Source organism: Protobothrops mucrosquamatus, unplaced genomic scaffold, assembly GCF_001527695.2.
Source record: "Protobothrops mucrosquamatus isolate PMUCROS unplaced genomic scaffold, P.Mucros_1.0 scaffold3052, whole genome shotgun sequence".
NCBI classification, from domain to species: domain Eukaryota; kingdom Metazoa; phylum Chordata; class Lepidosauria; order Squamata; family Viperidae; genus Protobothrops; species Protobothrops mucrosquamatus.
The window spans coordinates 48,983-63,390 of record NW_015389064.1 but is presented as its reverse complement, the minus strand read 5'-3'; the positions used below and the strand labels follow the sequence as shown (position 1 = coordinate 63,390).

Genomic DNA, 14,408 nt, shown 5'->3' with positions numbered 1-14,408 from the left:
CCAAACATTCTAACATACAAACCTATCTAACTGGCTGATCCAGAACAGCACTGCTTCAGGATACAATGATTTATGTAGCCATTAACTAGAAAGCATAAATTGCCAAGCCATGTGTAGGAAGAAAAAATAATTTCAGGCCTGCCAAAATAATTGGAGTCCAAATCAACAGCGCAAGTTCCTCTGGTGTTATTTTTGTTTGTTTCCTTGCTTGCTTTAAATGTACTTCCATTATTGATTTTTCCTTGACTTTTCTACTGCCAAAGAATGTTATTGCAACCTGCAGAAGGCTGAAAAAGGTCTGGGAGAACTGCAGGGGTTAGATTGGAAAAGAGCTGCTAAACTTAAAGTATGTAACAAAGACATTACGGTGGCACTTGGCAGGTAAGCAAAAATTTGTTTGAAGGTGGACCGACAAATAAGGACACAGATGCATTATATGAATAAAATAAAGACAAAGGTGATTGATGGACTACATATACAGATAGTCCTCAGTTTACAACATTTTGTTTAGTGACTGTTCCAAGTTACAATGTCATTGAAAAAAGTGACTTATGACCATTTTTCACACTTACAACCACTGCAGCATCCCCATGGTCACATGATCAAAACTCAGATGCTTGGCAACTGACTCATATTTATGACAATTGGAGTCATAAGTCAATGGGGAAACCAGATTCACTTAACAACCTTGTTACTAATGTAACAATTGCAGTGATTCACTTAACAACTGTGGCAAGAAAGGTTCTAACATGGGGCAAAACTCACTTAACAAAGGTCATATTTAGCAATGAAAATTTTGGGCTCAATTGTGGTCGTAAGTTGAGGACTATGCTTTTTTCTTTTTTGCAGCCACTTCAATAATGTGCAATGTTGCCAAATTTCAGCTGCCTACCTACTAAAAATTTGTATCTGCAGGATAAAAGTTAAAAACAAACCAACAAATTTATGGGATGCAGAGATAATCTAGACCCGTTTTGTGCAGGTTAGCTAGCAAAAGGAATTAACCCCATGTTAATCCTAGCTTCTAGGTTTGCATTAGATATGCTGGTTTGCTTAAGGTAAAACTCAAAACTTACCTGTGGTTGTATAATGCTAATTAGGACCTAAGCTGACCAGGAAATGACTCCTTTCTGAGTTTTGAAATTCTATATCTTTAAAATGACTCAGTTGATTGTGATGTGCCAATCCAGACAGAATATTTTCAGAAGCATCTCTGAATCTTTTAAAAACCTGTTTTCCTAGATTTACGTTTCATATTTCTTACAGAAGTCCCCATGTGTGGCATTCTTTCCTTGCGTTCTTTTCGCACAACTACTCTGTTATGTAGCTTGGTTTGAGACTGGACCGAAGTCAGGGAACTTCTCTGAGTGAAATTAGACTTGAACCAGATTCTCTCCAGTAAATGCAACCATTCGGCAACTGTGCCACAATCCAGCTACTGTTTTTATTTTTATTTTTGTCCCTAGGGCAAGTTTGCAGAAAAATGAATTAGATTTGGCATCCAAGTATTTTGAGAAGGCCGTTGATGAACTCATTTCAGCTGAAGGAGATGTGGCTCCAGAACTGATACCTCTTTATCAGAAAATTGCCAAAATCAAACAGATGAAAAAAATATATGAAAAAAGCATTTCATATGCATTGCAGGTAAAGGACATTTTTTTTACTTAATTCAAGAATGTTGCAAAACTTCAGCTGGTGCAACAAGGCAGTAATGTGTGTTCCTCTAGATCACACATTACACCTCTGCTCTGCCAGCTCTATTGGTTACCATTTTTTCCCCCGAGTTAGTTCGAGGTGCTGGTTTTGACTGGTTTTGATTTTATATTTTTCATATAAAATCCTATATGAAATCCTATATAAAATCCTATACACACACATATATATATGTGTGTGTATAGTTTTATATACAGATACAGAGAGAGAGAGAGAGAGAGAGAGAGAGAGAGAGAGAGAGAGAGAGAGAGAGAGAGAGAGAGAGAGAGAGATACAGATACAGATACAGATACAGATAAATAGATAGATATTTAGATATTTAGATATATAGATATATGGATATATAGATATAGGTAGATAGATAGATAGATATACAGATAGATATAGATATAGATATAGATGCTTTTCTCTCACAACATACACACACACACTTTGCAGGAGACCTTATTTGGTAAATGTTGCCATTCCCAGCTCTTCCCCTGAGAAATCTTCTCTGGTGCTGAATTATTTGATAAGAAGAACATGGCAATGTTTTCTTTTCTTCCTTTTAGCTTAACCATGTGGGAAGAAACACACATTGGCATATTCACAGAATAAGGCTAGCCACTAACAAAGCACATCCTTGCATTTGACTTTTTTACCATTGCTAGTGATATTAAACTCCACCCCCCTATAGAACATGTGCTGAAATAAAATCCTCTCCTGAAGCTCTGATTCTGTGGGAAGCCTCCACATTGGGGATTAGACTAGGACTCGAACTTTAGGACAGAGAACAGGATTTGAGAGTTGTGGCGGCACAGTGGTTAGAATGTGGCATTGCAGGCTAACTCTGCATTCCACTGCCAGGAGTTTGATTCTGACCTGCTCATAAGTCAAAGTCAATGGGGAAACCAGATTCACTTAACAACCTTGTTACTAATTTAACAATTGCAGTGATTGTTGACTCGGCCTTCCATCCTTCAGAGGTCAGTAAAATGAGGATTCAGATTGTTTAGGGCAATATGCTGACTCTGTAAACCGCTTAGAGAGATCTGTAAAGCACTATGAAGCGGTATATAAGTCTAAGTGCTATTGCTATTTGAGGGAATGCACTGCCAGATATCGTGTGATAGCTCTTGTTTTGTGAACTGGAAACATCCATCTCTTTCCTTTAGGCTCATTCTGTGTCATTAGCTCTCTACCAGAAATTCAGCCCTGAAGTTGGATCTGCAGCATTATTCCTGGGAAAGGCTTATGCTGCCACAGGAGAAGAGAAGCACATTGGTAATTATGTAGTAAAGCCATCCGATAAATATTTATTTATAGTCCTTGTCTTTTTAAAAATAATTCAAGGTGGTAAACATATGATGGCAGCAGCAGAGGAGGACCCTTCTGATTAATGTTTTCAGTAACTAGGTAGGTTCTTTGATTGTTTCTAGTAGATTAAGAAGAAAACAAGCTATGAGTGAGAAATTTACAGCCCAATAAGAACTGGTTCAAAGCTGCCAAGGACACTGACTTCAGCTTTGGTGACTTCCAAATGCATTATAATAGGAAAATCACACTTCTTGAATATTTCAATGAGCATTAACAAGATCATACTAAGAAATTAAGGGATATTACGTGTTACATGCTAAAGCTTCTGTGCATATACCTAATGCCAGAGATGTGTCAGAATGACTATAACCCAGTGATGGTGAACCTTTTAGAGACCGAGTGCCCAAACTGCAACCCAAAACCCACTTATTTATCGCTGGGTGCCAGGTGGGCGTGGCCCACTGGATGGGCGTGGCTGTGGTGGTCATGGCAGATTGGGTGGGTGTGGCCAAGGTGGGCGTGATCACCTCAATGTTGCTCGTGGGGAGGGACGCCTGTGGGGGCCGGGCAGGGTTGGGGGAGATCCAGGTGGTCTCTGGCAGGTGGGGCGGTGGGCAGGAGGCTTGTCCTGCAGGGTGAGGCGAGGCAAGGTAAGGCAGGGCGGGGGTGCCATTGTCACAGGGCAAGGTGAGGCAGGGGCCGGGGCGGCTGCTGCCTGACACCATCGGCCCCTGCATACAGAGACCAGCGAGCACATGGGTGCTGGGATGCATCCAGCCATGTGGGACCTCGGCGAGTTAGTGGGCGGCTGGTTAAAGAGGGACAGTTGCCATCTCCGGAGCATGGCGAGCATGCCCATAGAGAGGGCTCTGAGTGTCACCTCTGGCACGCGTGCCATAGGTTCGCCACCACTGCTATAACCAATCAAGCTGACTGACTCCAAAGCCAAGTTGCTGTTCCTTTGGCTGAGTGGCCAGTGAGGCATCCTCTCTACTTACGTAAATAAATAAAAAACAATTTTAATCTACCTTTCTGGCTTAGAGTCTGTTTGGGCAAGGCACACTAGGCTAACAAACCTGCTAAGACTTTACAACTAATTCATACTTAATACTCCTTTCTCCTCCTGTCTCCTGGCTGTGTGCAAGATTGGTTGGACAATACCTGGCTGCTATGTGTTTCATTTTCATTTTTATTTTATCTTGTGTATTTTATTGTAAACTACCTAGAGTCATGTAGAAGTGAGATAGGCAGCTACATAAACCAAAGGAATGAATCGATAAATTTGTGCTTCTGTGGCGTAACAAAATGACATGGAATAAAAGAAGGAAAGTGAAATTTAACTTAATCCATACAACTTCCTTGTCCTGATTTGTTTTTCAAGATACATTTCATACCAAATACACCACATTTGTTTTCCTAGAGGCCGCTGAAAGGTATTTCAACGAGAGCTTGGTAACCTACAAGGAAGCATTAGGAATGGACCATCCTCAGACAATCAGTGCCCTTAAAGTCTTCAGCAAGTGGCTTGGGCAAATAGGAAAAAGAAAGGTAAACCAGATATCTGATGGGATATACAGTTGTGTAACTTTTGGCCATGCAAAGGCTGCATGGAAGGACAGAAGGCCACATAGCCAACAATAATAATCAGCTTGGAGGGATAAGATGGATTTTCCCCCCGACTGTATTAGCAACTGGGATGAGGGGCTTGTACCAAGGAGGAAGATCACAGCTGTGTTGGGAAGAGTTATTCTCCTGGGGGGAAACTTACCTTTTTGCCAAGCATTATGGATAAATAACTCCTTTGAATTGGGAGAATTCATCTCTGTAGAGTACAGTATAAAGAACTGAGGTCATCATGATTTCAAGGAACACAATCAATGAGCCATGAAATTCAAGATATTTAACATAAGAAGCCATAAACTATGACAAATATTTAGCAGGATCATAGCAACAGTGCTACAGCTTTAAACTGATGCATAATCAGTTGTTCACTAGAGAGAAAAGACTGGCTATATTTCAAAAAGATGTGTGTGGATGAATGGATGGATAAAGAGTAAGTTAAAGATATAATAAACCCAAAGGAAATGAGCATAAATAAGTGAAGTATTTGTGTTGGAGGACAGAAGTTATAAAAATATGTTTTTATGATTTCTTTCAGCAAGCCTATGAATTACTCAAAGAGTCCTTTAAAACTCAACAAAATCCCTGCAGTGATTTTAATAAGCAGGCAGCTGAACGATTATATATTATGGGCTGCATTTGTCTAGCAGAGGAGAAAATAAGGGAGGCTTATCAGCTGCTCAGTAAGGTAATACTATCAGCTTGAATAAAGCTCAGTAAGTTATACTATCAGCTTGAATAAAAAGACCATATTTTTATTTGCAAAATGTTTTGGTTTGCAAAATGTTTTGAATTTGAAATATCTCATAGTTGCAGGAATATCATTTTGAATTCATGGTATTTCAGAATTTATTTTTTATTAAGAGCTAGTCTTATAAGTGTCTTATAAGTGTCACAAAGTTGTTCTTTTAATGTTTGCATTAAAATTTATTAATGCAAGTGCCCCCAAGTTCAGTCTATCAACAAAAACTTCATCATGGTTGCTTCGGCAACAAGAAAGCAAAGGTAATGTTATATAGTAGCTCTAAAGCACAGCCTTGGTCTTAAGATTATTTTTCATTATTTCAAGGAAAGCTTTACAAGACATTGGTATGTATAAAATAACCCCAAGGATATGTATAAAATAACCACAATAACCACTGTGTCTTGCATTTTGAACCCATACAGTGTGTGCAGATTCAGATTGCCATTTATGGGTCCCACCACAAGAAAACTAAAAAGATACAAGAGCTGCTAGTTATGATGAATATGTAAGTTTAAATATTTTTAAAGAACTAGAGCTGGAGGAGGAAATGCACAATAGATACCCAGGCTTTGCAGCAGCAGGGCTGGGGAAGCTGTCTGTCTGGGAGACAATTCATGCAGTCCCCTGCCAAGCAAAACTCTTAACATTTCTATTCTAAAAGGGTGCACAGAACTTTCAGTCAATTTGCATGTGTTTGTGTGCATAGAGATAAACACACGTGCATTGCACTCATACTTCTTCTTGTTGTTGTGCCATATCTGTTATCGGACGTTGGCGATCATGTTGGCGATCCTGTTTTTATCAGCAGCCACACGAAAAAGTGCTGCTGAGTTTTGTCCAAACCAGTCCCTTAGATTTTGAAGGCACAATGTTCTTCTTCTGCCTGGACCTCGTTTGCCTTCAATCTTTCCCTGGAGGATTAAATGGAGTATGCCGTATTTTTCTGGGTGTCGCATCACATGCCCGAAATATTCTAATTTTCGTTTTTTAATTGTTTTGATGATTTTCCTTGGCTTTCCCAGGCGGCTTATCACCTCATTTCTGATCTTGTCAATCCAGCTTATATGTAACAGCCGCCTGTAAATCCACATTTCAAATGCACTCATACTATTTGTTAACTACTGTGATCAAACATCACCTCTTTGTGTCCGGATGTATTTTTTGTTAAAGAGCAAATGAAATAGAACAATATAATCTGATTAACTGATTAATTTATTGATATGCGCCCATTAACTGTAACATTTTCTTTGGTTTTTTTCTGTAGGCTTCCTGCTGAACAGAAATTGACCAAATGTTTAAAACAGAATAAAAAAGCAGCACTAATTTGCTCCATACCAGATCTTTAGGTACCAAAGGACTAGGAGACTGGGAAAGACGTGCCTAATATACTGTATGAGATACTGGCATCTAAATTCTTGGATTAAATTTCTGCAACAATTTTAATATTAATTTCCGTTCCTTTTTCTGAAAAATACCCACAAATTAGCAGCAATCTTTGATACTACAGCTACAATATGTGGTAACACTAAGTCCTGTCAACTAGGTTTGGGCTTTTAATAGTTATGCTGATTTCCAGGGGTGGATGGAAAGCAGACGAAAGGATAACTTTTAAAAGTTGCTTATTTTGTCCACAACCTTTATTCTTGTAATGACATTAACTGAATTTTAGAATAATCTCTTTAAATTAGCTAAGAGGCATCCGTGTTACTTTTTCTCCTGGGAAAAAAGTGTTTTCTCTTCCCAATACCATTTCTGGTCACCCGTACATTCCAATTAAGCCACTATCAAAAAAGACTGAAATAGGGACAGATCATATAAATTGTGTTGTTGCCCCCTTCATTTTTCATCCAACCCCATCTCAGCCTCTCCACAGACACCCCACTGAGTCATTTTTCCAAGCATATTGATGACCTATTTTTTAATAATCTGTTGAAAGTTTCCTCTGTCCTGGCCTCTAAAACGGTGGTGCCGATTCCTTTCTTCTGTTTGCTTGGGTAGAGAAGCAGCCTGAGAGAGGAAAGCCTCTCCCCCCCCCCAGTTCAAAATAGGAGAAATGGAAAGAGGATTACAAAAACTACATTTAAAGGTATTTCTGAAAATGTATTTTATAGTATATAAAAAGGGAAATGTATCAATTCAGAACTTGTGATGCTTTCTAGATTCAAATACAAAGTAGGTGATTAGAAATTGTAGAGAAGTATGTGATACAACACAGGTTTGCTTCTTGCCCAAATCGTCCTCCAGAAGTTCAGTTAGTGGTTCATGGTTTGGCATACAATCAGTCTCTCTTTCAGAGACTCATTTCTAGTTTCTGTATTGGGTATGTAAGACTCCATCTCCATTTTTCATCATCCTAACCTATGTGGCTCCAGGGATGCCCTGACTTCCATTACAATGGGAATGATGTTCTCTTGTTCTCTTTCTTTCCCGATTTGTCTTGAACTAAACAGTTTTCGCAGGTGTTAATTCAGTAACTTTTTTCATTATGGCTACAGTTCTGCTTCTGCAACATCCTCATCCGGACAGCAGTAAAATTCCACAAAGCATATCTCTCCATCTTCGTTCCTTATCATATATTGCAATGAAAGGAAGCCTCGGTTATCTGTCCGAATGGATACCTTGCAAGACAGAGCTAATGCTTTAATTGATGGCTTGAGTAATGATATCTTGTATCTGAAAAAAAGAAAGGCGTAATGTCAAGTATAACAGAGGTATAAGTGGCTGCCACTGTTTGAGTTCAACCCCCCCCTAACCCTATACAAACACTATTATTGGGGATGGGGGTGGGGGTGGAATGTCATCCTTTCTCCTCATGCTTTATTTTCATTCCAAGCGCAATTTGCCCAGCATTTAAAATGAGCCCAGTGTGATTAGCACATTCACCCAACTTCACCCTGGAAGGACACACCTATCTTGTTTTGTGGCTTCCCTGTAAAACAGTGTTTCTCAACTTTAGCAACCTGAAGATGTGTGGACTTCAACTCCCAGAATTCCCCAGCCAGCATGGGGAATGTGTTTGAAATCCCCCAGAAAACCATACTCCCAAACAAAACTGGCCGGACTGACAGCTACTGTATATAAACAGGGAGCAAACCCCACACTCACTCACACTAATGATATCACCTAGTTGGGTAATGAAACGTCTGCAAGCAAACAACCAAGTTCAGAGAGCACTGAGGACTCCATAGATCAATTCTAAGTTGCATATATTCTATTTTTTTTTCAATGCTAAAAAATTATCCAAGATCTCACTGGCCATCTTTGTTAGATTTCTGAGTATCATTTCTGATTTGGGGCATTTAAAAAAATGTTTTGAATCTGCAAGATGACATGAATGGCGTTCAATACCAGAAAACATTGCCAATCCTTCTACAAACATTCCAAATAAGTAATATTGATCACCTTTCTGGTGGGGGACATGTAGTCTAGTGTAAATAAATATTAACAATTGCATGATGCAGATGGTCACTGTAATACCTTGGAGTAAATGTACTGGTGTAACTCACCTGTTTGTTTGTGTTTCATTACAATGAAAGGCTTCAATAAGGTCAGAATCTTTGGGGTAATCCAGATGAGTGTTTCCAGCATTCCCAAAAGTGGATAATCTTAAGAAGAAAAGATGTACCAGACTGAATAACAAAAATAGCAATATTGCATATGTAAACACGGTATATGATAAAATTGAGCAAAGAATTTGTCATTAACACTTTAAATTACTGAAAAATTATGTCTGGCATTAAAGTCTGAAAATACTAAATATTTTTGTCTAACTGTTGCAAAGGGATATTAAGAGAAATGAAGACAATGGCTAGTGATGGACTTCATTTTCATTTTGGGATTAGTGGGATTTAAGGAACATAAGTCATGGGACATGCATTATGCCCATTAAAAAATTAGCAAACAGTAAAAAAAAAGAACTATTTTTCCCTTTTTTAAGTAGCAAGAAGAGTTTGCAGATGTTCAAGGAATCCTGCTCCTGAACCATCCCCACATACAAGTTCATCAATTTTAATAATTTCTGTTTTTAATCAGTTCTTCTACTAATATTAGAAAACAAATTGTAGAGCTTTCTACGTCCTCTGAAGGTCTCAAAAGCATTAATGTCTGCGACACCAGTTGCAAAAAGGTTGCTCATGGCTGATTTACTCTGACTTGGCAGCTCTCCAAAATCTCAAGCTATAGCTTTGCTACTGGCTAATTAGAGGTCCTTATCAGCTATAATTTTCCACATACATAATTGGGGGAAAAAGCCTGGGAATTCAATAGGACTTAACTTTTAGATAAGTGAAGGACTGCTGTGCTTGAGCACAATCAAGATTGAATTTTAAATATGCAAACGTTTATTCAGCTTTACTTCCCATATATAAATTTTAGGCCATATGTTTGCACTAGCCTCAGTATTACAGTTACCATGTTTTGAAGTATGATTACCAGACTAGGAGAATTATTTCTACTACCTGAAATAAGGTTTGTCTGGAGACATTGTAATCTGCAGCACTTCACTGGTCATATCTAGTTCGGAAAATGCCTCTCTCAGTCCCTCGGACTGCAGAATAATTTTATTTACAACATTAGTACTGCAGAAGTCAAAATCGAGAATCTCTTCAGGCTCCTGAGTCTTGATTTTACATACAGTCACCACCCCTCCTTCCTCCAGGTAGAGTGTTAGAGGGTAGCCATATCCCTGATAACACATCCGAAGGGCTGTTTGAGTTCCTGAAATGGGGAAAAAAAACCTATTACAATATTGTAATTCTAACTATGCCTATTCAGTAGAGCTGGGCAGCGCTTTGGACTTAAATTAAAAAAAAAGGTTTTGAGTGGAAAGTGGTACTAACAGAACTTCTGAAAGCAGCTGCATTTCTTGTAAGGACTATGTCGTTACTTTTTGCAACTGCAGCATGATCCTGGAAAAATATGCAATTAAGGGCTTGCAAACAGCTGCACGAGTGGGCATCACATCCTCCAAAGCACCTTTATGCCTTTGACTGTGAAGAACCACATAACAGTCTTTGTGTGTGTGTGTGTGTTTGTGTGCACACGCCTTCAAATCACTGACTATTATTGACTGCCTAGACAAGTCTTTGTAGTTTTGTTTGCAAAGTTTTTCAGAACTGGCTTGCCACTACTTACTTCCTATGGCTGAGAAAGAGTGACTGGCCCAAAATAACTTTGTTGGCTTCATGTCTAAGGCAAGACTAGAACTCAGGGTTTTTGGCTTGATGGTTATCACACTTCTACACCAGACTGGCTCTCATGGTCATATTCAGCTGGTTGTAAACCTCACTGAACATAATGGTATTTTCTTTTCCATAAACGTGCATGAAATGCACTGCAAAAATGATTGCGTTCCCTCCTGATCAATCCATCAGTAGGACTTTGGAAGTAGATATTACGCATTTTGATATGGACAAATATGGGGCATTTCTAATTCAATCCACAATTCATCTTACAGCACAGGATAATTTTCATACAATAAGAAACAAGTTGGCATCATTCAATAAAGTAAACTCAAGCAATACCTGGCAAAGAATTTGTTCCAAAGATGGTCAAACAGTCCAAAAGCACAGACAGATTGATTCTGAACATCAAAGATTCTTCCCGCACAACAAATTCTTGGAAAATTCCAGCCTGTATATTAACAAATCCAGAAACTTGAAGGCCAAGTAATAGAAAAATGGCACTCTTACTTTCAAACTGCAATCCAGTGGTGTAACAAGAGAATGATCAAGCAGAAGAGAGTGTTTTACAAAACAACACATGGAACTGATATATAATCAGCAACAGACACAAGGGCAAGGCTGTGATGATTAAAGAAAGTGTAGCTACAAACCCTGCTACAAAGTCATACACAGCAGGGCCACAACAACCATTTCTTTATTTTCAAAATACCGTCTCTTGCATACAGAAAAAACATATTTTAAATTACAATATGTTATTAAATGTGTATCAAGAAGTACTGCTGGAATAACAGCATTACAGACTCAACCACCTCAGAGTGGCTTAAATAGTTCCCTGTGCTGGAAATAAGATATGCTGAGAAATTACAGGAAGATTGTTTTCATTATTAGAATATGTCATTTCTTTTGGAAGTCTTATTGGATGTCATACACGTTCATTTAATTTCTTTAGTCAAACTAAAGGTCCTCATAAGTCTGAAAAGAAAAGAAATCCTGTGGTCTAACCTGAATAAAAGCATTGGCTTGCAAAGACTTTGCATTTTCCACCGTGAATTTGAGTCCATTTGATGAAGCGAAGCAAGTAGTGTGGTCTTTGAAATGAATGGCTTTCAAAATATTGGAGAGGTTTCTAACATTATCAAGAGTTGCTTCCAGAACATTCTGCTCTTTGCATGTTTCAGGTTGGGTTGAGAAGGGCATGGCGCCAATGCCCTCGGAAAGCCTTCCTTGGAGAGCACAAAGAAGGAATTTGGAAATCCTGAAAGAAAAACCGGTAAAATCCAAACACAGTTACCTGAAACAGACAAGACTTGATGCAGCATAATTGTTTTTAAGCAGCAATTATACTATTTTAACATTCTTTTTTCCCAGGCACAATAACAATGTAGCTTTTCAAGAATCTTTTTCTTCAGTAATAAATTAGACAACTCCCTTCATCACCTACATCATATACAGCAGGGGTAGTCAACCTTGGCTCTTTTATGACTCGTGGACTTCAACTCCCAGAATTCCTGAGCCAGCATGGCTGGCTCAGGAATTCTGGGAGTTGAAGTCCACGAGTCATAAAAGAGCCAAGGTTGACTACCCCTGATATACAGTATCTATCTGTCTGTCTGTCTATCTATCTATCGAAAGAGAGGGAGACACGACACGACACGCACACACGCACACACACAAACACAAACACACACGGTATATATGAGATGTTTATGAGATAACCTGTCCGGCAATGCCACGAATTCCTTCAGACACCCCACTGGGAGAAGAAAGCGGTTTAACTGCTTTACGACATGCTGTAATGAGCATCTCTATGACCTGCCGAAGCGGCTCATGGAGAGGCAGAATGGAACTTCCGGTCCTGGCTAATCTCTCTATGACAGTGTTTCTCAACCTTGACAATTTTAAGGCTTGTGGACTTCAAGCATTGCTGGCTGTGGAATTCTGGGAGTTGAAGTCCACATGCTTTAAAATTGTCAAGGTTGAGAAACACTGCTCTATGATCTGATATCTCTATGGTTTAGCTACCCTCGTATCCATAGCCGAATTAGGAGCGTTTTACAAAGCCAAAAAAGAGGAGCAAGGCACAGGAAACCAAAGCAATTAAAAGCAGGAGATATGAGACTATCTGAATAACGTTTAGTTTATAGCAACGTCATTCACGAAAGGTGTTCACACCTCACACATCCTCACTTCTCCCACGCCTCTTGGGGGTTTCTCAGGAGTCTGAAATCAAAATTTGTTTCCAGATACTTACAGTACTTGGAAATATTTAAAACAATGTCCTCATTACAAATACTGCATAGAACCTTTCATGGAAAGCATTTATGTTATGGGTTTAATTTTTTTACCTGGTTCAATAAATAGTGTGCGAATGCATTTTTTAGTTTTAACACAGTATGAGTAACGCCCATTAAAAATTTGAGGGGAAGGATTCCTTGGGTGTTTGTTGATGTTACATAGAATTTTAGGTTTTATTTTAATACAGGTATTATCATTTTAGCATGACTATATGCCTCTTGAAGATGAAACCATGTTTTTCCTTTGGAGTTATTTTCTATGTATTTTATTGTTTGATTTGTTGCTTTCTGCTGCAACGAATATCAAATGTATGTATCATTTGTTTCTATATTCTGTATAAAGAGTTGTTTCCCCTTAATAAATGCCTTTCACTTTGCCTGAGCCGTTTTGCAAAGGTATTGAGTGTTTCTCCCTCAAATTCAGGGAGGGATTTTTCCAGCTCCAGACCAACTCAGGTGCCTAAGTTTTATGGGCAACAATTAGAAGCGTTACCAGTTCAAAAACCTGATGCAGTTATTTCGTTTTTTTGCGCCTTAATCCTGCAGAATACATGCACAACGAACACCTTCTTTTCCTCCGTTTTAATTTGATTCTTAGATTGTTCAGTACAGGTTTGTTTTCTCTTAACTATATAGCTCTTTTTATACAATAAATTAGATTTTTTTAACCATATAGTTTTTTTTATATATAATGGACAGTTATATTACTATTTATACAATTATACAATACAACCTGAAATCATTCATTTAAACAAATATTAATTGTGATGGTTTTAAAGTTTAATAAAGTTTTTTTAAAATAAAATTAAAACACGGGTTAAGCCTGTTGTAATATTAAGTTTATTAGGTACTCAATAAACACAATACCTTCTACGAAAGTCTTTACGGTACAGGAGAACATCCACCTTCCCATCATTCTCAGCGCGCCGGCGTGAAAACTCTATAATTCTTTTAGCTGCTCCTGAAGATCCTAGAGCGGTCGAAAGGGAGGTAATCTGGGAGAAGACAAATGGCGGCAACCAAGAGGCGGCGTGGAGCCGAAAAGGCAACCGCAGCCGGGCCGAAGAAAAAACGTGCGAAGGGAGCTTTGGAAGGGAAGGAGAGCGAGGAGGCGGAGAAAGGTCCGTCCTCCGTGGAAGGCCAGGATGAGTTCCACATACCTCCTCCTGTCTCGCAGGTGTGGATGCCACGGAGGGGAGGGGGTGTTGATGCCTCTGAGCCCTTTTCTTTCTGAGGTCGAACCCAAGTCTTTCTTGTCCGGGTAATGCCGCTGTACCTCTGAGCATGTGCAAAGTCTCTCTGGGAATGTATAACGGGGGTGCCTGCCTTTCCCTCCTCCAAAATTTTTTAATAGATGTTGAATAATATTTAAACGAGTTTGAGCTTTGAATGAGTTTTATCAAGGCTGCATCTTTGGAAGTGAGCTGAGGGCGCCTTGTGGGTGAGCTGTAACGTGAGAAACTGGAAGGTGCTTTCCTTCGAGTTGATGATATCATAGCTGGGTAATGAAAAACTTTAATGCTTCTGTATAATAATAATAATAATAATAATAATAAT

General features: G+C 38.9%; 3 protein-coding genes across 5 annotated transcripts in view; 2 read left to right on the top strand and 1 right to left on the bottom strand.

The window, feature by feature from the left end:
* Nucleotides 1–5,883, top strand: part of TTC23L (tetratricopeptide repeat domain 23 like) — a 29,716-nt gene extending 23,833 nt beyond the window's left edge. Inside the window, exons 5-10 of the mRNA XM_029286180.1 lie at nt 256–381; nt 1,467–1,644; nt 2,868–2,976; nt 4,430–4,557; nt 5,168–5,317; nt 5,797–5,883. Of these exons, the coding sequence (XP_029142013.1) occupies nt 256–381; nt 1,467–1,644; nt 2,868–2,976; nt 4,430–4,557; nt 5,168–5,317; nt 5,797–5,883 (778 nt within the window). The remainder of the gene's footprint in view (nt 1–255; nt 382–1,466; nt 1,645–2,867; nt 2,977–4,429; nt 4,558–5,167; nt 5,318–5,796) is intronic.
* Nucleotides 5,884–7,480: 1,597 nt separating this feature from the next.
* Nucleotides 7,481–13,773, bottom strand: RAD1 (RAD1 checkpoint DNA exonuclease). 3 transcript variants are annotated; one of them, XM_015826316.1, is made up of 6 exons: nt 13,719–13,773; nt 11,560–11,812; nt 10,897–11,005; nt 9,832–10,090; nt 8,881–8,979; nt 7,481–8,047 (listed from the first exon to the last, which is right to left on the bottom strand). In XM_015826316.1, the coding sequence occupies exons 2-6, from the start codon at nt 11,752–11,754 to the stop codon at nt 7,864–7,866; spliced, it is 846 nt and encodes a 281-aa protein (XP_015681802.1). In that variant the 5' UTR covers nt 11,755–11,812; nt 13,719–13,773; the 3' UTR covers nt 7,481–7,863. The 3 variants fall into 3 exon arrangements, with proteins under 3 accessions (XP_015681802.1, XP_015681800.1, XP_015681801.1); XM_015826314.1 differs by lacking the exon at nt 13,719–13,773 and adding an exon at nt 12,274–12,357; XM_015826315.1 differs by lacking the exon at nt 13,719–13,773 and adding an exon at nt 12,244–12,249.
* Nucleotides 13,774–13,835: 62 nt separating this feature from the next.
* The window catches only part of BRIX1 (biogenesis of ribosomes BRX1), a 10,006-nt gene continuing 9,433 nt past the window's right edge, over nt 13,836–14,408 (top strand). Inside the window, exon 1 of the mRNA XM_015826313.1 lies at nt 13,836–14,028. Within this exon, the coding sequence (XP_015681799.1) occupies nt 13,861–14,028 (168 nt within the window). The 5' untranslated portion in view covers nt 13,836–13,860. The remainder of the gene's footprint in view (nt 14,029–14,408) is intronic.